Source organism: Pagrus pagrus, assembly GCF_965226575.1.
Source record: "Pagrus pagrus genome assembly, chromosome: 5".
NCBI classification, from domain to species: domain Eukaryota; kingdom Metazoa; phylum Chordata; class Actinopteri; order Spariformes; family Sparidae; genus Pagrus; species Pagrus pagrus.
Genome location: NC_140189.1, coordinates 1,293,338 through 1,318,243, shown reverse-complemented (window position 1 = coordinate 1,318,243; position 24,906 = coordinate 1,293,338). Strand labels below are relative to the sequence as shown.

At 40.4% G+C, this 24,906-nt stretch overlaps 1 protein-coding gene across 1 annotated transcript in view; it reads left to right on the top strand.

Moving 5' to 3' along the window:
- Positions 1 to 23,231, top strand: part of uvssa (UV-stimulated scaffold protein A) — a 109,439-nt gene extending 86,208 nt beyond the window's left edge. Inside the window, exons 14-15 of the mRNA XM_084352856.1 lie at positions 17,106 to 17,280; positions 21,669 to 23,231. Of these exons, the coding sequence (XP_084208982.1) occupies positions 17,106 to 17,280; positions 21,669 to 21,762 (269 nt within the window). The 3' untranslated portion in view covers positions 21,763 to 23,231. The remainder of the gene's footprint in view (positions 1 to 17,105; positions 17,281 to 21,668) is intronic.
- Positions 23,232 to 24,906: the final 1,675 nt, after the last annotated feature.

The following is a 24,906-nucleotide window of genomic DNA, read 5'->3' as shown; positions in this document are numbered from 1 at the left end:
TATCTTGCTCCCATTGCCATGTAGCTGAAGTCGTTTCCTTTATGGAGAGAGCGAGAGAGAGAGAGAGAGCAAGTAGAAGTGTAAGCATGTGTGTCATATTGGCAGAAAAAAGAAGGCTGATGAAATTCGATGAAATGAAATTACAGTGGCATATAACCCACAAAAAAGAGACTGAGTAGAAGAGCCATTACAGGGCATGATTTGTAGCTCTGAATTCTATATTGTTGCATGAACGATAATCAAACACTGTGGCTCCTTGTGATAGACCAGATAGGGCTGTAGGCGCCTGCCAGTCCTAAACCTGTCTTCTGTGGATTTGTGCCTCGACCAGTTCAGTTGTTGTGGCTAATATTGTTGTGGAAAGAAGTCCAAGAACCTGTGGTCGTCTGAGACTTCTCTGTTTTTGGAGTCCCCCTGCAGAGCTTAAGCATTTACCCACAATAATATGCTGCAGCTGAGGGATGTAGCTGTAGTCCTTGGCAACTTTAACTGTGTGGACACGGTAACGTTTTGACTTCTTGCTGTACACTCTCTTTTGTCTGAAAGACAACAAGTTTAACATTAGTTGATAGTGACATTTAATTGTGTGGTTTTTAATTCATGTAGAGAGTGATTCTACCAAAGTATTTCCATGTCAGTGGTGGCATCATTCTCTAGTGAACTTGTTGAACCCCAGTTATTCCTCAGGCAAACAAACAATAAAATACGTTTCACACGCACGACTTACAGAATTTTCACCTTTGGGTTGACATGCACATGGTTGTGGTGATTATAGTCCAGTGCAGCGAGGAGGGTCCTTGCTTCATACACTTGAGGAGAGAAGGCAAACCGCTTTCCAGCATACTCAGAACATGGTTTTGAAAGGACTGCAGATCAGATGTTGTACTGTAGTGCAAAGAAAAAAAATCATAAAAGATTTATAAAAAAAAATTCACTTCAGACATATGCCTGTTTCACAACCCAGTCATATAGGGACATCATATTGATAACATTGCTATAACATTTCTATTTCCACATTCACCTATTGTAAATACTAAAAACTGACACATGCTTTAGTAGACAAGATAATGTTGTTTAGTCTTACCAAAAGGTCAGAAACGTCTCAACATCCTTCAGCCAGCGTCTGTTGAGAATAATCTGTGAGAGTGCCTCATGTGCTGCAGAAGCAGATAGCATGTAGTCTTTCTTGCGACTCGCCACATCCAGAGGTGGATGTTTACATCCGAAGCTCCCTCCATGACTCGAATGCACAGCAGTTGTGTACTCTACATTTGACTGACATCAGTCCAATTCCCTTTTTGCCAGACAAGCTTCAGTGGATATTACTCTCTTTTTTGTGGCTTAGGTGCAGTCTGTGTTAGGGTGTGTGTTGTGGAGGATGCCAGTCGCTTGTTAGCGGACTCCATTTCTGAGCTTTTGTGACGCTCTGTTGCACACACATCATACGCGTCACGCTGATGTCATTTTTCCGGGTATGTGCTACCTGAAGCACCACAGGCTGATAGAGGCAACCAAGTAAGAGGGGGAATGTCATTTTTTAACTTATATAACAGCCTGTTAAAAAACATTTTAAAACACAGAAAATTTGACTAATGCCTCTTTAAGTACAGTACTCAAAGGACCTAATGGTAATTCCCAGCCATCTGCTTCAAACGAATGGGGGGTGTTATTTCATCCCTTCTCAATGTTTAGTTCAAACCCTTTTTGTTTTTCATTTTATATATTTCATTTGTTTATATGCAAATTCGTTGTTGAAAGTTGTAAAAGGTGCGATATGTAAGATTTTAGTTGAAAACCAATCACTAAAATTATCACCAGAATGTGAAGAATTAACAGTTTTGACATTATGACATACACTGCGTGCACAATTATTAGGCAAGTTGTATTTTTGAGAATTAATTTTATTATTGAACAACTACAGTGCTCTTGGCCAATCCAAAATGTTAATAAACCTCAAACCTGAATATTTAAGAAAGAAAAAGTGAGGTTTTGTCTAGGAGAATATCTGTGTGCACAATTATTGGGCAACTATTAGTGTGCAGAATTATTATGCAACTAAATGAAAAACGAAAAGTTTCCCATCTCACTTGTTTATTTTCATCTGTTAAAGTGAGAATAATAAACAAAAAACTCAAAATTTACAAATAAACATTTCTGACATTTAAAAAAAAAAAAAAAATCAGTGACCAATATAGCCACCCTTCTTTTCAATAAGTCATAAGCCTTCCATTCATGGAGTCTGTCAGTTTCTTGATCTGTTGACAATCAACTTTTGGTGCAGCAGCAACCACAGCCTCCCAGACCCTGTTCAGAGAGGTGTACTGTTTTCCTTCACCGTAAATCGACTGTTTAAGAAGGGACCACACGTTCTCAATAGGGTTTAGGTCAGGTGAGGGAGGGGGCCATGTCATTATTCTTTCATCTTTAAGGCCTTTACTGGCTAGCCACGCAGAGGAGTACTTCGATGCATGCGATAAAGCATTGTCCTGCATAAAAATCATGGTCTTCTTGAAACATGCAGACTTTTTCCTGTACCACTGCTTGAAGAAAGTGTCCTCTATAAACTGGCAGTAGGTTTGGGAGTTGAGTTTGAGTCCATCTTCAACCCGAAAAGGTCCAACGAGCTCATCTTTAATAATACCAGCCCATACCAGTACCCCACCTCCACTTTGCTGGCGTCTGAGTCGAAGTGGAGCTCTGTGCCCGTTACTGATCCAGCCACGGGCCCATCTATCTGGTCCGTCAAGAGTCACTCTCATCTCATCAGTCCATAAAATCTTTGAAAAATCTGTCTTCAGATATTTCTTGGCCCAGTCTTGACGTTTCAACTTATGTGTCTTGTTCAGTGATGGTCGGGTTTTAGCCTTCCTTACCTTGGCCATGTCTCTGAGCACTGAACACCTTGTACTTCTGGCCACTCCAGGTAGGTTGCAGTTCTGGAATATGACAGCACTGGAGGATAATGGGTTCCTGGTAGCTTCACGTTTGATTTTTCTCACATCTTTGGCAGTTAATTTGCGTCTTTTTTTCTCAACACGTTTCTTACGACCCTGTGATTCTGTGATCACGCTCCATTATCTTAACAATTTTTGATTTTTCAGAGTCAGTTAAATGTCTTTTTTGGCTCATTTTGCCTCAGAAAAAGAAGCTGTCTAATAATTATGCACACCTTGATAAAGGGCGTTGATCTCCTTGGGCCACGCCCTCCCTCATTACACAAATACACACCACCTGATATGCTTAAATCCAACAAGCATTCCAGTTTATACAGCTTGGAGCTGGAATATTTGCATAATAATAATGAAATGGTCAAAATACTGACGTGCCTAATAATTGTGCACACAGTGTATATGTCTGTTCTACAGGTGCATCTCAATGAATTAGAATATCGTGGAAAAGTTAATTTATTTCAGTAATTCAATTTAAAAAGTGAAACTCAAATCAAATCAAATCAAATCAAATTTTATTTGTATAGCCCAAATTCACAAATCACAGTTTGCCTCAGAGGGCTTTACAATCTGTACAGAGACGACACCCTCTGTCCTTCGACCCCCGATTCGAGTGAGGAAAAACTTGCCCCCAAAAAAAGCCCTTTTAACAGGGAAAAAAAAATGCGGAAGAAACCTCAGGGAGAGCCACTGGGGAGGGATCCCTCTCCCAGGACGGACAGACGTGCAATAGATGTCGCATGTACAGAGCAGATCAACGAGATCACAATGTATACAATTATAATGGATGGTTGACAGGAATGAAAGTACATAAAGAGGTATTACAGCAATAATAATGAAATGCACATGGAAATGTGATTACTAGTGATAACAGCAGTAGTGATTAATGGTAAGGACGGTATGTAGTAATGCATTACAACAATAGCAGTGGAACGTATGTAACAGAGATATGACTAATATTAGCGACAGTAGTGGTGTGTGTCAGGCAGGGTTGTGGCAGTAGGCGCATCCACGATCAGGCAGGGCCATAGCAGTAGGCGCATCCTTGATCAGGCAGGGCCATAGCAGTAGGCGCATCCACGATCAGGCAGGGCCATAGCAGTGGGCGCATCCTTGATCAGGCAGGGCCATAGCAGTGGGCGCATCCATGTTCCACGACCCGGGCGCGGCCAGGATCCATGGGAGCCTGTAGGACTAGAAAGCACAAGGACTCTGGGGAAGAAGTAAGTCAGTGACATGCAGAGATGGGGCATGTATACAGGCATAATGTATACAGATGGAGAGGAGAGGAGAGGAGAGGGGAGGAGAGAGAAGCTCAGTGTGTCATTTGTCCCCCGGACTAGGCCTATAGCAGCATAACTAAGAGCTGGTCCAGGACAGGCCTGGGCCTGTCCTGGCCCAGCCCTAACTATAAGCTCTATCGAAGAGGAAGGTCTTAAGTCTACTCTTAAAGGTAGAGAGGGTGTCCGCCTCCTGGACCAAAACAGGAAGATGGTTCCACAGAAGAGGAGCTTGATAACTGAAGGCTCTGGCTCCCATTCTACTTTTGGAGACTTTAGGAACTACAAGTAATCCTGCGTTCTGGGAGCGTAATGCTCTAGTTGGGTGATAGGGTAGTATGAGCTCCTGGAGATATGATGGTGCCTGACCATTAACAGCTTTGTAAGTGAGGAGAAGGATTTTAAACTCTATTCTTGATTTTACAGGGAGCCAGTGCAGAGAAGCCAATACAGGAGTAATATGATCTCTTTTCTTAGTTCCTGTCAGTACACGAGCTGCAGCATTCTGGACCAGCTGGAGACTCTTTAGAGACTTGTTAGGGCAGCCTGATAATAGAGAATTACAATAGTCCAGCCTGGAAGTAACAAATGCATGGACTAGCTTTTCTGCGTCTTTTTGAGACAGGATGGGCCTGATTTTTGCAGTGTTACGTAGATGAAAAAATGCAGACCTTGAAATTTGTTTTATGTGGGAGTTGAAGGACGTATCTTGATTAAAGATAACTCCCAGATTCCTGACGGTGGTGCTGGAGGCCAAGTTAATGCCATCCAAACTCGCTATATCATTAGATAATGCATCTCTAAGGTGTTTAGGACCAAGTACTATAACTTCGGTTTTATCTGAGTTTAACAGCAGAAAATTGCAGGTCATCCAGGTCTTAATGTCCTTGAGACATGCATGGAGTTTAGTAAGCTGATTAGTTTCATTTGGCTTTATTGATAGGTATAACTGGGTATCATCTGCGTAACAATGAAAGTTTATGGAGTGTTTCCGAATTATATTTCCTAGAGGGAGCATATATAAGGTGAATAGTATGGGTCCAAGCACGGAGCCTTGAGGAACACCATGACTAACCTTGGTATACAGGGATGACTCATCATTAACATGTACAAACTGAAATCGATCCGATAAATAGGACTCAAACCAGTGTAATGCGGGTCCTTTAATGCCAATTAAGTGTTCCAGTCTCTGTAGTAGAATGTGATGATCAATGGTATCAAACTCATATATTATATAGATTCATTACACCCTAAGTGAAATATTTCAGCCTTTATTTGTTTTAATTTTGATTATCATGGCTTACAGCTCATAAAAACCCCAGATTCAGTATCCTAGAAAATTAGAATATTGTGAAAATGTTCAATGTTGTATACTCAAGGTGTCACGCTCTAATCAGCTAATTAACTCAGAACACCTGCAAAGGTTTCCTGAGCCTTTAAATGGTCTCTCAGTCTGGTTCAGTAGGCTTCACAATCATGGGGAAGACTGCTGACTTGACAGTTGTGCAGAAGACAGTCATTGACACCATCCACAAGGAGGGTACGCCTCAAAAGGTCATTGCTAAAGAAGCTGGCTGTTCACAGAGCGCTGTATCCAAGCATATTCATAGAAAGTTGAGTGGAAGGAAAAAGTGTGGCAGGAAAAGGTGCACAAGCAACATGGATAACCGCAGCCTTGAGAGGATTGTCAAGCAAAGGCCACTCAAAAATTTGGGGGAGCTTCACAAGGAGTGGACTGAGGCAGGAGTCAGTGCATCAAGAGCCACCTCGCACAGACGTATCCAGGACATGGGCTACAACTGTCGCATTCCTCGTTTCAAGTCACTCCTGAACCAGAGACAATGTCAGAAGCATCTTACCTGGGCTAAGGAGAAAAAGAACTGGTCTTTCGCTCAGTGGTCCAAAATCCTCTTTTCAGATGAAAGTAAATTTTGCATTTCATTTGGAAATCAAGGTCTCAGAGTCAAGTGTGAAGTTTCCACAGTCAGTGATGATTTGGGGAGCCATATCATCTTCTGGTGTTGGTCCACTGTGTTTTATCAAGTCCAAAGTCAACGCAGCCGTTTACCAGGAAATTTTAGAGCACTTCATGCTTCCTTCTGCTGACAAGCTTTACGGAGATGCTGATTTCATTTTCCAGCAGGACTTGGCACCTGCCCACACTGCCAAAAGTACCAATACCTGGTTTAATGACCATGGGATTACTGTGATTGATTGGCCAGCAAACTCGCCTGACCTGAACCCCATAGAACATTTATGGGGTATTGTCAAGAGGAAGATGAGAGACACGAGACCCAACAATGCAGACGAGCTGAAGGCAGCAATCGAAGCAACCTGGGCTTCCATAGCACCTCAACAGTGCCACAGGCTGATTGACTCCATGCCATGCCGCATTGATGCAGTAATTCATGCAAAACGAGCCCTAACCAAGTACTGAGTGCATGTACAAGAACATACTGATCAGATGGCCAACATTTCTGTATTAAAAATCCTTTTTTTACTGGTCTTATGTAATAATCTAATTTTCTGAGATACTGAATTTTGGGTTTTTAAGAGCTGTAAGCCATAATCATCAAGATTAAAACAAATAAAGGCTTGAAATATTTCACTTTGTGTGTAATTAATCCACAATATATATACAAGTTTCATTTTTAAATTGAATTACTGAAATAAATTAACTTTTCCACGATATTTTAATTTATTGAGATGCACCTGTATATATCTATACTATTGTGTTGCAGAGATGTCCATTCAAGTTATCATGCCATCCTAGCTTTGGCCTGTTCTTGTCCAAAGCTCCAGTGTTGGCGGTAGCTATAAACGCTAACATTGTGTTCAGAGCTCCCAGTCTGGACCACTAGATGCACAGCTAACTGACATAATTAGCTAAGGGCAGCTACAGTTAGCAGCAGTTTGTGATTACTGTAGTGACATTGTTTTAACTATGAATTCGACAGGTGGCTATCACTTACATATTGCACCTTTTAAAATAGTTAAAACCGAAATATTTACTACTAAGCATGCATTTATTTACCCATATATTCACCATTCCTCAGTTGTATTGTTGCATTTTTTTGTTATACAGTAAGTGCTAAATAAAAGCAAGTTTTTGGAAACAGGCATACTAAACAACCCTGGTAACCCACATTTGAGTAAAGCTGGCACAAAAGGTCCATGCATGAAGCATAATTCATTTGCACCTGTTCATGTTGTATAATGGAAAATGCCAGTTTAGGGGGTATGTCCGAATTTTACTGTCCTACTTGTGCTAATGCAAATGTACGTTGCCGCGCGTGAGCTCGATAGCCAATGCTGCCTAAACACTGTTAACGCTTGTTCCATTATCCAATTTGTACAATGAATATTGAACATGGAAGGCGTGGGCTGGAAACAGAGACAGTTCGCCTTCAAAGTAAAAGTTGCGTGTTTCGAAAACTACATTAGTCACACTACAAAGAAATTAAAGCTTTGCCAAATATTGTCACAGCTTGACACATCACATACACAGTTATATTAGCCGCTAGGCCTTTTGGGTGAGCATATGCGTTTGGGGTCAAATGCTGAGGTCATAGTGCCAGCAGATCTAATTTTGCTCTCATAAAATTATTGCACAACTTAATTTTGCCTTTTATATGTGCAGTGTATCTGTGTAGCCTACACTAAATCATTTAAATGTCATATAACAAGGAAGCAGTAATAATGATGATTATTAGTAAACATTTAATACATGACAAATGAGTGAAATAAAGTGTTATGCTCTATAGTCAATGAAAGAAATACGAGTTAGGTCAACTTGAATACCTTGATATGTTATGTACAGATAATCTAAATCCGTTGTGCTGTGACATTAAGTCACATGAATTTCATGGTTAAAACCACTGTAATACAGGCCAGTGCTGTGAGCAGATTAAACATGAGCAGCATGGAAGAGACCATCGTAGTGAAAACCCTATTTAAATAAAGGCCAATCACCAGTCTTAAAAAGGTGCTAAAGCACATGGTGCTTGTGCTAAGTGGGCGCTCAGGTGCGTGATGTATTGCTCTGTACATTATTTTATTTTTTTCAGCACAACCTCACATGTGTGACTCTACAGTTATTTTTTCATTTTGACATACTGTATTAACACATCGGACCTAAAATCACACAAAAAGACATAAAATCCGAGTAGGAAAAGTTTGATTTTTTACTGTGAAAACCACACACATTTTTAACAAACCATTTTTATAACTCAGAATGCAAATATAAATTGTTGTTTGCTAAATTTGTACATAGGTTTTTTACAAAGTTATATACAACTATTTACATTAAAATGCAGGCAATGCCTCCTTTTTTTGTACAACTATTTACAACTATTTACAAAGCAACCAGGTGTCACAATAAGATGCCACACAAATTATTTGTGCCACTCCAAAAAACAGTTCCTGTCCACCACAAGACAGAGAGGCACATAACAGGCCTGACACTTCCAGGATGTCACCAAAACAAAAATTGGATCACCCACTTCATCGTCAAAGTCCTCTCTCTGGCTCAGACTGGCTCCGCGTCTCCCTCAGCTCCTTCCAGCTCAAAGAAGAGCTGCACTGCCCACTCCACTTTCAGTAGTTGCCTCATTGTTTTGACACACAAAACAAAAAACGACTACACTACACACTAAACACACTAAATGTCACAAATCTCTCAAATCTCAAAACTCACTATTGCTAGCTGCTCGCTATCACTGTCTCTCTTTCGCCACTGTCACTCAGACAACTTTCCCCTGTTCCTCGGCAACCAAATGCCATTTTTTGATTGGTTGACATGGTGCATTTTTCCACCAATAGGAAAAATAGGGGTAGCCATGTTTTTTTGCTTGCAAGCACTTTCCTTAGAATAGCCCGTTTTTACCGTTTCTTCCTGCACCAAACATGCACCAAACGTGACGACAATCTCAAAGATTTTCATGTAAATAAATATCTGTCACCATCTATTGCTGAATGAGATAACACAATGATAATTGAGCCTATGGCCCACTGATGAAAGCCCTTGCATTTGCTGTAATACCAAAGATGTACGCTGGGTGTAGGTGGCGACTTTCCCAGAAAACAGTTAGTGACATGTTCACCCAGCAGTGGTTGGTCTGCCAGAGAGAGTTGGTGGTTGGCACGCGACATAACAGCCGAACAAACAGAGAAAAGACTGATAACAGTGGACGATGAAACTTTCAAAAAAGGTGCAAATCGCTTTCATGTGATGTTGTTATGGAGGCGTGGCAAAGCTGCCAACTGACATCACTCAGGCAACACTGGATCTCTGGGAAGTAGTGAGGTCCATAAATACACCAACAATTGCCACTTCTGGAAGTCTTTGAGATTGCAACTTTAAGAGAGAGAATGGTAAATAAACTTGAAGGATTTTTACATTGGATAACAGTGGAGTGGTGCTGTTGTCATGACAACAGAGCAATAAAGTACAAGTTGAATGTAAATCAAGTCTTTCTACCAGTCAGACTCATCACGGTAACAACACTATTTTAGTCTTTAACGTTCACCCAAAGTCACAAATTAAGTAGCAGTCAGTAGCCTTAATTAAATGTATTATATTAATGAATCATTACAAACATGAATCACAGCACTCTATAATAATTACAGTGTTCGCACCAATTGGTAATTTATTCACGATGGAACTATTGACAGGAGCACTGTTTTGTGCAACTTATGCAGCAAGGAATTTTCTAACCATCAGAGTACTACAAGCTTCAAATATCAACTCCTTTTAAAGTTTAGAATGTTTATTAATTGATTTACTAATCTACCAAAATCCATTTGCATTGAAATTTTATTATTGTTATCCATCATCTGAAATCCTTTTCAGGGTCACGGGGGGGCTGGAGCTGATCCCAGCTGACATTGGGCAACTGCAAGATACACCCTGGATAAGTGACATATAGGGACCAACCAACCATTCAAGCTCACATTCACACCTACGAACGAGTTAGAGTAACCGATGAACCTAACTTTTTTTTGCATATCTTTGGATTGTGGGAGGAAGCCAGAGTACCCTGAAACAACCCACGCAGACACATGCAAACACTGCACTGAAAGGCCCTGCCCCAGCCAGGTCTCGAACCCATGTCCTTCTTGCTGTGGGACTAACAACTGCGCTGCTGTTTCTACTTTCCCCTTATGTATATGTATATATGTATATATCTCTTTGGATGTCATGGGATGATGGTCAACGATGTCCACTAACAGACATCCACTTAGCTGACATCTGTTAGCTGACTTCTGTCTCCGTACATTACTTGTTGATCCACTTTAGCTGGGTTAGGGTTAGGGTTAGCAACAAAGGTGTGGCAGGGCAATTAGTTTAGTTCAGACACATTGTTTTTATTAGAACATGTTTGGACTGTGTTTATTATACATTGTGAGCAATGATATGATCAAGCTTAGATATACAGTGTGAACACTGTAGTGTTTTGAATGTTTTTTATAAAGCCCTCTGCACATGTAAGATAGCCATCTGCCCTCTGTCAGTAAGAAAGTAAAGAACAGTTGTGTTCAAAACTAATGATTTTATTTTGTCATATAGCGGAGAATGCAGTGCAGAGAATAACCGTGTTCATCAGACAGCCACATGGTTTTCACAGGGCACACGGTTTACAAAGTACAAATGAGCAAGTTCTTCAGGCACTGTAGACTTTCAGCTTAATACAGCAGGATGTTCCAGCTCTGCAGGCCCTGGTCATTTCTTCATGGGGGTAGAAGCTGGAGCTGCCCCTTGTTCATTCCTGTACTAACTATACACATCTAACCCCTGTAATTTCTACAGTTAGACACCTGTAATAAACCTTGTAAGTTTCCCAACCTCAAATCTTGCCTCATCTCATAACCTTAATGCCAAGAAGTTACAATATGATGAACTGAATTATAATAGTCTGTCTACTACTGGGTCCATACAGTCACAATTTTCAGTCATCTGTTGTAAATAAAGGCAATTAATCACTTACAGCAGAGCAAGAATACCAAAAACTCAACCAAACTGATGAACCTCCAACAGCCGGTCAAAATAAGACTGCTATCTTATGATTTTCATGATGGTAGTTTACATTATAGCTTACTTAGCTCAGTTTTAGCAACGCCACAGTAACAGGAAGCAGGCACATCACGCTAAGTGTTACAGTTTGTGTTGTCATTAGTTACACTAAAGACATGTTTCAACAAACAGACAACTTTAGATGTTACTTACCAGTCTAAAGAAACTTTGCGACTGAAACTTTTTACTTGCCCACAGCTGTCTCCAGCATTGAAAGTCCCGCCAATACTCTTGTTTAGCTTATTTTTACATCGCTTCTATTCTCTTGCAGATGTGGTTTCTTTTAGAAAGTAGTTGTCTGAGATGATGATAAAAGTTGTTACCCTGCGTGTGTTTGTGTGTGTGTGTGTGTGTAGCATGGCATGCAGTTGAAATGGCATCTTTTGTTAACGACACTATTGATCCAGAAGCCAATCTCACCTAGACACTCACACTCACTCACTCACTCACACACACACACACACACACACACACACACACACACACACACACACACACACACACACACATTTTTAGAGATTTTTGCACATTCTTAAAAAGAAAAAACTGAAATTCAGACCCTTTCCTATGACACCTGAACTTTAGCTCAGGTGCCTCCTGATCATCTTTGAGATGTTTCTCCACCTTGACTGGTGTCCACCTGTGGTAAATTAAATGTATTCGACATGATTTGAAAAGGCACACACCTGTCTGACATACATTGTCAGCTGTGAGACCTTATATTGAGTAAAAACCCAGCCATGAGGTTAAAGGAGCTGCCTGCAGAGCTCAAAGACAGGATTGTGTCGAGGCACAGTTCTGAACAAGGCTACAAAAATGTTCTGCTTCGTTGAAGGTCCCCAAGAGCACAGTGGCTTTAATTCTTAAATGGAAGACGTTTGGAACAACCAGGACTCATCCTAGAGCTGGCCACCCAGCAAAACTGAGCAATTGGGTAGAAGGACCTTGGTAAGAGAGGTGACCAAGAACCAGATGGTCACTCTGGCTGAGCTCTAGAGATCCTGTGTGGAGATGGGAGAAAGTTCCAAAAAGACAACCATCACTGCAACACTCCACTGATCTGGGCTTTATGGCAGAGTGGCCAGACAGAAGCCTTTTCTCAGTGAAAGACGCATGACAGCCAACTTAGCAAAAAAACACCTTTAGGGAGAAACAAGATTCTCTGGTCTGATGAAATCAAGATTGAACAGTTTGGCCTCAATTCCAAGCGTCATGTCTGGAGGAAACCAGGCACCAATCATCAAGTGCCCAATACCATCCCAACGGTGAAGCATGGTAGTGGCAGCATCATGCTTTGGGGGTGTTTTTCAGCGGCAGGGACTGGGTGACTGATCAGGATTGAGGGAAAGCTGAATGGAGCAAAGTACAGAGATGTCCTTTATGAAAACCTGGCCTAGAGCGCTCAGGACCTCAGACTGGGCCGAAGGTTCACCTTCCAACAAAACAATGACCCTAAGCACACAGCCAAGACAACGCAGGAGTGGCTTAGGGACAACTCTTTAAATGTCCTTGAGTGGCCCAGCCAGAGCCCTGACTCGAACCCAATCGAACATCTCTGGACAGACCTGAAAATGACTGTCCACCGATGGTCCCCATCCAACCTGACCCATAGGAGGATCTGTAGAGAAGAATGGCAGAAAATCCCCAAATCCAGGTGTGCAAAGCTTGTTGCATCATACCCAAGAAGACTCATTACTGTAATCGCTGCCAAAGGTGCCTCAACTATTACATATTCAGTCAAACACTAACATACAAACATATACAGATTAGGTCACACATTTACTGAATATGTACTCCAGTTCTCATAGTTAGGGACCCTCTGTCGTCAAACATAAAGGTTTTTGCTTTGTTAACCTCGTAGTGAATTGTAAATGCCTGTATTGTTTTGATGGCTGCACATTATAAACACAGCTTTATAGCAAATGCAAAGCATCAAAACAAAAGTCCTAGCAGAGGTGCTTCAACTGTGGTTAATTGAACACAGTGGGTCGGAAGCTGGTGAGGGATCTGGTCATTGTTGCTAAGCTAGTCACTCCTACTGGAGTCAGTACTGCAGCTGGGGGATAGCATGAACCACCTGATGAAGCTGCTCACTGACAGATGAAAAGAAGCAGGTGGTGCAATCCATCAAAGGAAGCTCATGGCTGTCTGCACCCTCCTGAAGAGAAAGTTAACAGCATCACAGACTGAAATGCAGAGGAATGTGATCATTACACTACTACTACTTAGTAGAAGGGCCACTTAGTCTATTAAGTAAAATAACAAACAGAAATTGTCAAGAAATTTGATATTTTTACACCTATTTTCCTTACTAATAAGAATAAACAGAAACAAAAAGAGAAACAAACTTCCGAATTCAAGTTTCTCTCTTTTACCAAAGGAAGACAAGCTTTATTGCCTTTTTAAGTCACTGTAAAACACAGTACAGTGCAATGCAGGCCGCTGTCCTGTTGTCCTTTATCAGTATCTGAAAAGTGCTACTAATCTGTCTTCTCTTGTAATAGCTCGTAATCTGTGGTACTGAAGCAGTCAAAATGCACATAGAATCCTAGAGGTAGAAAATACTTGGACCTCCACAATCACAATTTTTCTTGTTTACCTTTACTGCTATCTTATCTTAACTTGCATTTAGTTAAGATAAGAGCGTGCGTGCGTTGACGGATTCTGAATCAAACACACAGGCAGTAATACCAAACATAGGAGTCCAAGCAGCTCACTGACAGACTGGAATTGATGCTCCACTTCACTCTAGATTCATTCTCTCGCACACACACACTCTGGGTCCTTGTGCTTAGTGTTGCATAGCTGAGAGACGTCTGAATAACCAAAGACCCTAGATGCCTTTGTGGATGTGTGTGTGTGTGGTCTGGCCCCTGTCCCTATGCATGCGTGCGCGCGCGCGCACACACATCTGGAAGGACTGAGAGGTGTTGACAGAGGAAAGAGCCCTGCTGCAACATTGATTAAATTCAGAGGACTGTCTTTTTCTCTTTGCTGTCTCCTCTTTCTTCTTCTTTCTTTCCTTCCTTTTTTCTGTTTATAATTCTTATGAATTTATTTCTTTTCTTTCATCTATGTTTTTATTCTCTATATTTATTTTCCTTTTCTCTCAAACTCTTCTAAGACCACAAGATCAAAGTAATAGAGGACACACACCAAGACACACAATGCAAATGCAGCTGCTCCTCTTTTAGCTGTAATGATTCTCCTAAATACACCAGCTGCTTTTCAATTATTTCTGTTCTGCCTGTGTGTGTGTGTGTGTGTGTGTGTGTGTGTGTGTGTGTGTGTGTGTGTGTGTGTGTGTGTGTGTGTGTGTGCGTGCGTGCGTGCACGTTTGTAATGAGGGAAAGTTGAAGGTCCAGTCAGACCCAGGGTCAGCCCTGATTAATTACCCCCCCCCCCCCACAAATACACACACTGAGCTGGGGTCAGTGTTTTGACAGAGTGCAGAGCACAGCTTCAAACCCATCATAATCACAGTGCAATTACTTTGCATTACTGCAGGTTTATCTCTCATTCCAACACACTACATCATTAACTAGAATTGTCTCTTCGCGTAGACCACAATTACTCTGCATTACAGCCACTTTTACTTTATCGCCCAGAATTATGACATTACACTTTTCATTAACACCAGAATTGGATCCAAATGAATCTATATGTCACAGTTTGTGATTTATGCTCTGTAAAACTGTGCAGAATGAGCTCATTTATGTTATCAACTGTAATTACTTCATTACACTTACCATTAACAAGACTTTATGTTAAAAGTAAATAAAAAATCAGTTTTAGCAAACTGTTGCATGGCTTCTGGACTTTCCTGTATTGTGTGCTTCAGTCTTAATTTTCACTTTGTCACTGCCCTGTGTTCAGTTTGGCACATAATGTAGATTTTTTTCTCAGTATTTTTATAAAAGCAGTGATTAGTTTTAATCACACAGTTACTTGTAAGCAACACTAGGTAATTTGGACTCATTACTACCCCCAGCTGGTTGAGAAGTGCAATTATCTGTTACCAGTGTCCTAAATACTATCCCTGTACGAGCATCCCTGGGGAAAATGAATACACGTGAATTTGTTGACGGAGCCGGCGAATCACGAAATCGTCTGAAAAAACCTCACTCGAGTGCCAACAACAAGCTAGATAGAGATAGCAGTTGGTAGTTTGTTAGCATATAGGCTACACAGCACATTAGCATGCTAGAACTATTCTTATACAAGGTTGGTTATAGTGATTGCACCGACTAAGTTACCTCCAAAACACGACGCTTGGGCGTGAATGTGTTTAGTAACGTCTGAAAATATAACTATGTTTTTGGACTCCTCAGACAATTCCCTCCCTGCTTTATTCGCTGGCTCGGCCATGGCGTTGGTTTACAAAAAATCCAAGTAGCTGCTGGCTAAATCCACCGACAAATAAACGTTTGACGTATGTCATAAAGCAGGTCGCACTAGATGCCTTTACATCAGATAGGTTCCTACCCGCTCTGAGAAGTTACACAGTGCAGTTTCTGCCAGCGCGACCCCCCTCAGGGTGCAGAGAGGTCACCATTCATCCTATTAACCGTTTATCTACCACTTAACTGAGTTTAGAAACATTATTTTAAGGTCAAAAAACTACCTAGTGTTGCTTTAAGTAAATAAAAGTATAAATCGTTTTGCTCCATATTTTAATTACCATCTTTGATGTTATGAGCAGCCAAAACTCAGGGAAAAATTGAAGGGGAATCCCATTACTTTTAAACCTGGGCCCTATATATTTACATGTTGCTACATAAATTATTCATACTTACCAAAAGTTTTGAAATTGGTCCAGTAGATCACCTCACCTGGCAGCAACAACATGGCGCCAATGGCCGCAAAATAATCCTTTGGGCCAAAGCCGACCATCACAGTTATGTCCACTAAAAGTGCCTGTTTTTGCCACTGACGGGCTGAGGTTATTATTCTAATAACATTACAGAAAGTAAGTCTCACGTGGTCACAAGGTAAAGTCTCGCTCTGAAATCTCGCGAGAGGTGAGTTGTTGCAGTTGTTGCCTCATGTAGATTGTCACAATCAGTTAAATATTCAGCCTTTACTTTGAAAAATATTCTTGCTGGCAGTTCCTCCAATTAAACTCCACCTCCTCTCCAGCTCGGACTCATGTTTCCACCATCGTCTTCCTGTAACAACTCACATCTCGCAAGAGTTCAGAACAAGACTTCTCTTTGAGCAAGATTTCTGTTTCTGGTTCCAAAACATCTCATTATATACAAAATATAAACATACAAAATCTTAATATTTATCTCTGTAGGAATCATTTCCATTTTTTTGTTCAGTTGTTCTCATTTTGTCCTTTTGTTTGTTGCTGTTTGTTGTATAATCCAGTGGAACTGAAGAGCAATTTAGTCTATCAGTAATTTTTTTTTGATTTTTCTGGATGCTAGAGCTAGCAAAAAATAATGGCTTTATGAGCTTCATCTTCATGATAACTGTAAATGGCAGATTGGTGTCACCCATCCAGGACAGCTCTGTTGCAACAGACGCTGAAAAGCTTTGGAATGCTTTCAAAGTAAAGCTAGCTAAACACAAGCTTATCCGGTATCATAGCACATGCTCAAATATGACATTCAGGCCTGGGTATAATAGCACAGGCAGACTGGTGACTGAGCTTCCCAACATGACAACCACTGAGCTTTGACTACAGCTACAGTTTAATATGTTCTTGTGCCAATTACCAAGAGCCATAATAAGTATCTGGTATAGGAAAATTTCTTCTTACTTCTTCTTACTTTAACGATTCTTTTCTTTGTGTTGTAGACTGGCATGATGCAGAGCTGATGCGAGACATTGAGGCTGCAACTGGAGAAGACCTGGGTTCTGACAGGGTGCATAAAAAAGGGAAAGGGAAGAAGAAGAAATTCCCAAATCTCAGTGATCTGAAGCAGACCGCCAACACAGCCCGCTCCAGGCTGGAGAAAAAAGTATTCAACAAGTACGGCACTTCCTACACTTCCGACTTGCGAGATATCCAGACCTTTTTAGCCCATAGACTCAGTGCCCAGAAGCACACGATCCCACAATTCCCATAATGCAACTCAGTAGCATCTTTTAATCCTTTATTTGACCCTCCCTGACTGTGGAATGCCCTCATCTTTAAATTCTGTGTCCTCCGTTTCTGTCCATTATTTGAAGTCTCAAACCTAACTCAAAATAATTTTGATGAGTCATCAGGTATTTTTCTAGACTTTGGAAATCTCCCTTCAAAACCACAGACATCCTAGAAATATTTTCACAGGTTGACTAGTTTTCTCCATGATGCATTAACTAACCTGTATCTGTAAAATCAGCGGAGTGCTCTTTTAAAACTGTGACAGTAACATTGTCATTGATTTGAACTTTAATCTTCACACAGTGAAGTCGACATGCTTCACTGTCCACATGAACTACACACATATTTTATCAGTCCCACAGTAGTAAAGCAGTAGAATGACTATTTACGACAATGCTATATATAGGTACATATAAAGTAGCTGAATGCCTATGCTAACTTTCAACCTTGGGTCCTGGCATTCATGTGAATGCCACTTGACACAGTATAGTACAGTCGTGGTCAAAAGTTTACATACACTTGTAAAAAACATATGGTTAGGGTTAGCCCTAACCTACTCTTTCACAACTTGAGCCCGATGAATCATGGCATTGTCATCTTGGAATATGCCCATGCCATGTGGGAAGAAAAAATCCATTAATGGAAAAGCCTGGTCATTCAGTATATTCAGGTAGTCAGCTAAGCATTTTTTGGGCACATAACATTGCTGAACGTAGACCTGACCAACTGAATCAACCCCAGATCATCACTGCCCCTACAGGCTTGTACGGTAGGCACTAGGCACGATGGGTGCATCACTTTATTCACCTCTCTTCTTACCCTGATGCGCCCATGATTCTGGAACAGGGTAAATCAAACCACATGACCTTTTTCCATTGCTCCAGAGTCGAATCTTTATGCTCCCTAGCAAACTGAAGCCATTTTTTCTGATTAGCCCCACTGATAAGTGGTATTCATAAGGCTACACAGCTGTTTAGTCCCTTGAGTTCTATTCACATTGTGCTCTTACTTTCACTGCTAAACATAGCCGTGAGTTCTACTGTTGATTTTGTACAAATTGATTTCACCAAACGTTTAAGCGATCTCCGATCGTGATCTTTCAGGATTTTTTTCCGACCACATTTTTTCTTTGAAGATGATGGTTCACCACTATCCTTCCAGGTTTTAATAACGCTTTGGACAGTTCTTAACCCAATTTTAGTAGTTTCAGCAATCTCCTTAGTTGTTTTCTTTGCTTGATGCAGGCCAATAATTTGTCCCTTCTGAAACAGAGTAACAACTTTTCCACAACCACAGAATATGTCTCCTGACATGGTTATAATAATAGAAATAAGAGGCTACTCACTGCATCAGTTAGGATTAAATAACTTGTTGCCAGCTAAAACATATTAATCACTGCAGTAATTATCTAATGGAAGGCTCTGACCTGTTTGCTTAGTTAAATTCAGGTTGTGACCTTTTTTTTGGCCAGGCAGTGTATATCATGGCAGTCTTGAGTTCAAATTATTTCTCCTACTCCCTTTTTTTCTGTGATGAATGATTGGAACACATACTACTTTGTCACAAAAAAGTGTATGAAGTTTGGTTCAAATATGAATTTTATTATACACTGAACAAAAATATAAACGCAACACTTTTGTTTTTTCTCCCATTTTTCATGAGCTGAACCTCAAATATTGTTCACAAATCTGTCCAAATCTGTGTTCGTAAGCACTTCTCCTTTGCCGAGATAATCCATCCCACCTCACAGGTGTGGCATATCAAGATGCTGATTAGACAGCATGATGATTGCACAGGTGTGCCTTAGGCTGGCCACAATAAAAGGCCACTCTGAAATGTTCAGTTTTATCACACAGCACAATGCCAGAGATGTTGCAAGTTTTGAGGGAGCGTGCAATTGGCATGCTGACTGCAGGAATGTCCACCAGAGCTGTTGCCCGTGAATTGAATGTTCATTTCTCTACCATAAGCCGTCTCCAAAGGCGTTTCAGACAATTTGGCAGTACATCAACCGGCCTCACAACCGCTGACCACGTGTAACCACACCAGCCCAGGACCTCCACACCCAGTTCACCTCCAAGATCGTCTGAGACCAGCCACCCGGACAGCTGCTGCAACAATCGGTTTGCATAACCAAAGAATTTCTGCACAAACTGTCAGAAACCGTCTCAGGGAAGCTCATCTGCATGCTTGTCGTCCTCATCGGGGTCTCGACCTGACTGCAGTTCGTCGTCGTAACTGACTTGAGTGGGCAAATGCTCACATTCGATGGCGTCTGGCACTTTGGAGAGGTGTTCTCTTCACGGATGAATCCCGGTTTTCACTGTTCAGGATCCTGAGGCCCATTGTTGTGCCATTTATCCACGACCATCACCTCATGTTGCAGCATGATAATGCATAGAGCACCAGACCCACTGGCAGCTTGACAGTAGGTATGGTGTTCTTGGGGTTAAAGGCCTCACCTTCTCTCCTCCAAACAACTCAATTCGTGTTTCATCTGACGACAGATGAAGGTTTTTTTCTTTGTCCATGTGATCAGCAGCAAACTTCAGTGGAGCTTTATGGTGTCACGTCTGGAGCAAGGGCTTCTTTCCTGCACTGCAGCCTCACAGGCCATGGCAATGCAAAACACACTTGACTGTGGACACCTGTCTTCCAGCAGCTTCTAATTACTTCATCTTTGGTGGTTTTGGTACCTGTTTTGAAATGGCTCCAAGTGACTTTCCTGACTTGTTCAAATCAATAAAGACTCTTTCAGATCAATGCTGAGCACCTTAGACTTTCCCATTGTAGTGTTTGTGGCTAAGTCTAATGGGTGTATCAAACAAGCCCTATTTAAATGGGCCCAGAAAAGTCATCAGCTGTTATCAATCATAATCACTCAGAAGAAGTTGAGAGGTCATGCTACAAGCTAATTTGACTCACACAACTTTCTGTAATCACCAAAATTGATTGTTTAAGTTACTGTATGTATATTTTTGACCAAGCAAATTTGGTCACATTTTCAGAAGACCTATAATAAATTCATTATTAAACCAAACTTCATGAATGTTTTTTGCGACAAAGTAGTATGTGCTCCACTCATTCCATCAAAGAAAAAAGAGTTGTAGAAATCATTGGAACTCGACTGCCATGATATACAGTACATGTTATTTAAAAGTATATGTAGACTTGTGACCATGACTGCATGTGCATACAGTACAGTCAGAAAGTCTGAGACCACTAGTCAAGATATTTTTATTTTGAATGTGTTTCGAAGTTCAAATTTGTCTCATTACAAATCATATGCTTCACAAAAATTGTGTGAGAAGACTTAAAAACTGTAAAGCTGATATTATCCTTTTATAATGAAAAAAAAAAAAAAAACAGTATTACATTCAAAACAAATGTATCCTGACTAGTGTTCTCAGACTTTTGGGCCCTACTATATGCAAATACTGTATATGTTAATGTTGCATTTAGCAGACGCTTTTGTCCAAAGCGACCTACAGTAATTCATACACTGATGGCGGTGGCTGCCATGTAAGGTACCATGCAGCACATCAGGAGCAGTTTGGGGTTCAGTGTCTTGCCCAAGGACACATCGACATGCAGACCAGGGGAATCGAACCAGCGACCTTCCAATAACAAGACGCTGGCTCTACCCCTGTGCCACAGCCTTTATCCAAAATAAAAAAAACGTTATGTGAATGAACTTAAAGTCTGAGTAAAAGTTAACATAGCAAATTTGAAACAAAATGATTTTACGTTCATATGTTTAATCACATTTACAACGTATTTGATTTTTAGAGATGATTTTTTTTTTAACAGGAAGTCAGGCAGTTGGTCAAATCACACTGATAGCATTAGCCCAAAAATTAACAAAAAAAGATGACGATGAATCTAACTAAGCAAAAAAAGTCTCTGCATGTGATATGTATGTTGGCGAAAAGCACAACTTAAATAGAAACCATCATTCTCCAAAACAATGTCTCTCTGACTGCTGAAATATTTATTCATTTGCCTAATTATATTTATATTATGTACTGTTTATTGTTATGTTTAAGTGTTTATTCTTTATAATAAACAAAACTTAGCAAAACGTGTTGGTGTTTGAATTACACAGAGAACACTGGGGTCTGTATGTGTTGTAATCCACCTTGAAAATGTCCAACAGTCACATTTCTTCAATAACATAATCAGCTAATTAGCTAAATGTTTATCAACCAAATATCCTTTTAATGTATGTGCAATACAGTCTGTAATGATCTCTTTTCTGTCCTTCCTTCCAGGAGCACCATGCGCAGAGTAGCTCAGGTGATGAGTAAAGCTGACAGCAGAAAACATGAAAAGTTCTCGAACCAGTTCAACTATGCTCTTAACTGACCTCCAGCCAGCTTTATATGCCTTCAAGTGAAATGAGGTGGACTGTTTTTCTGTCAGACTTTGTTAACTTTTCTCGCACTGAGAGCAGAAAAGGTTTTAATTTATTGATTGTGCACACAGAGTAATGAAGAGATTAACATGATTGAAATAATAATCAAACATTGTTTGAACACTGATATATTTGGAATGATTTTACTTGTGCTTGTTAAAGGAATAGTTCACTCTAGAACGAAATTCAGTCATTATCCGCTCACCCTCATGCTGATGAGAAGTCCGGTGTTGTTTCTTATTCCTCAAAGTGCCATATAACGAGCGTTAATGGCGTCCGAGACGAAAAGGTCACTTGGATTGCAGTGGACGAGCAGTATGGAGGAATATTACAAAGTCTTTGTGTAGTTTTATGGACCTTTTCGTCTCGGACGCCATTAACGCTCGTTATATGGATTATTGCTGCCGGAGGGTACCCCCGTGGGTCTCCAGCTGCACTTTGAGGAATAAGAAACTACACCGGACTTCTCATCAGCATGAGGGTGAGTCGATAATGACTGAATTTTGTTCTAGAGTGAACTATTCCTTTAAGGCGAAGCTTGTTTAAAATGTGATCATTCGCCAGAGGTACCCACATCCTCCTGAAAGATGTGTTCTGCTTTTTCTGACTACATGTGCAGCTTCTGACACACTATGAAAAATGATCAGCGATCAGAAAATAAAACCTTCCTTTCTTTTGATCTCATTTATCAATAAATTCTTCAGCTTAATATTGCCTTTCTATCAGCCAAATCCAGTTTTCATCATGTATTATTGACACAATATTTACTCGTTTTTTCTAGCATTCTCTAGTTCAGTGTTTTGGTTTATATTTGTTTTGTGTTTCTTGCTCTGAATGAACATGATGCCAGTTAAAAAGATTTGTACCACAACTAAACTGTTAGTCTTTCCTCTCCTGTGTTTTTGTCTTTGTCCTGTCCTCCACTTAATGAGTTTAATTCAGGGTTCATTCACCAATCACACCTGCTGCACAATACTGTGAGAAAGTTTGGACAGGAAGACACTTAAGAAATAATTGAGAATTGGCTACACTGGTAGGGCAGGTTTGCTTATTAGCAATTAGCAATTAATAATTACCAATAGTAATTAGTAATAATAATTTTAATAATAACAATTATCAATATAAATTAGCAAACAAGAGTCAGCGGTCCACAAAACTCACGATAAATGCAGCTTTAAAGCATATGTTCTGTGTCTCCACAAGGTAGGTACCTCAGCAACAACTTGTTTTTGGTTCAGTGCTGTTCAGATTCCTGATAAACACTGGTGAAAGTCCATAGGAATGAAGACAAACCAAAAACCAAAACATAATGCATATACATGAAACTATCCCTTGTAAATGAGCGTCCTTTTTTTGTTTAAATGTCCATTGTTAAATTCACTGTTCATGCCTTGTTTCAATAAAGTTCATTAGTATGGTTCATCTCCTTTTGCTCATTGTCAGTTTCACCACACTCTTTAAATGACCCTTTTTTTCCCCAAGTGCCTTTCATCAGCAGTATAAAATTACATACCAATCCTTTAAACCCACTAACTGTAGTATGAAACTGTTCTTACAAAAACATCAAACATGTCAGATAGGGAAAGCTTCTTCATTCAAAACAACAGTTAAGCTCAAATTCACAAAATTCACAGTTTGAACCTTTAGTTTTAACTTAGTGCTTTTCTGCACTTCTTCATAAATCTTTGAAACATCCGAGTAAATAACAAAATATCAACATGTATGCCAAATGTTCAGGGCCCCAGCATCAAATAAAATGGTTAGAAATGTTCACAACCATGTTAACAATGTGTTTAACACCTATACAAATGTAAACATCGTATGCAAATTAAGTCGTCGGCAATGCGGGCACCGCCATTAACCGTGGTAAGCAGTTTTACTTTCCTGCACTTTTTAAAACTCCTTAAGAAAACACTCAAATCCGTCAACAAACCTCAATACACTCGCGCTACATTAAGTTTTACGTTGGGAGTTATTATTGGTGGTTTTCACTGTATTCTTCGCAATTTTCCTCTGGGGAGAGGCGGATACCCTTGCTGTAAGGAACCTAGGCGTAACACCAGCTATGCTCATTAGTTCCGCTCTTCTCTTTCCTCATTAACTAAGGCTTCCTCTCACATAAATTGTGGAAAGAAGCATTTCGATTCTTAGGCTTAATACTTAAGTGTTTTGTTTTTATAAATAGACAAAAAAGGCTTAGAATAATGATAAACAATATTACCAAAAATACAAAAGTTTTTACACATTTTGAGTGTACCACACACTCCCCCACAAAGAAAAACCTGACCTGTATGACCTGTATGACCCAAAAATTTAAATTTCAAGTAAACCATCTCACTCTGAACAGTGTTTGTATATTTTAACCATCTTCAAAACAGGAATAAAATGTTATATATGAATGTGTATATGAAAAGTGTATATCAATGTTTATGTGTGCATATTTTGTGCGTGTGAACGTAATTGTCTTTCTTTCAGTAGTTCAGAAACAAATTGGATATGTGACAGGTGGTGAGGGGTATGAGTATGGGGTGATGGCTTTGGACTGGAAGGTTTGGGGATGGGGATTAGCCTCGATGGCATTCAGTGTGTGATGTAGCTGGTAAACTGGTTGGGCAAGGAATGGATAAGTGAACACATGGCCAGGGCAGTCTTTCTTTGGTGGACTGCCTCAGGGGGACATGATGGACAGGATGAGATTCTTGAGCATCCTCCACCTGGATGGCTACCTGAGGTATCTATTGGTCAATGTCAGACTGCGGCTGGTCCATGTCAAGTTCATTCTCAATATGTATCTCTGGTTCCTGTTCCAAGACATTTTCCATTTCTTGTTCCAGGTCAGCATGGATTGTCTCTCGAAGGTGCAACTCATTCAGTCCAGGTTTGTTTTGTAGCTCGCGAGTAACTCTAATTTGGGAGGCTACCCTCACCATGTGAGTTCTGCACTGGTATATACACCAATCAGCCACAACATTAACACCACTGACAGGTGACGTGAATAAAATTGATCATCTCATCACAATGCAATGTTCTGCTGGGAAACCTTGGGTGCTGGCATTCATGCAAATGCCACTTGACACGCACCACCCATCCAAACA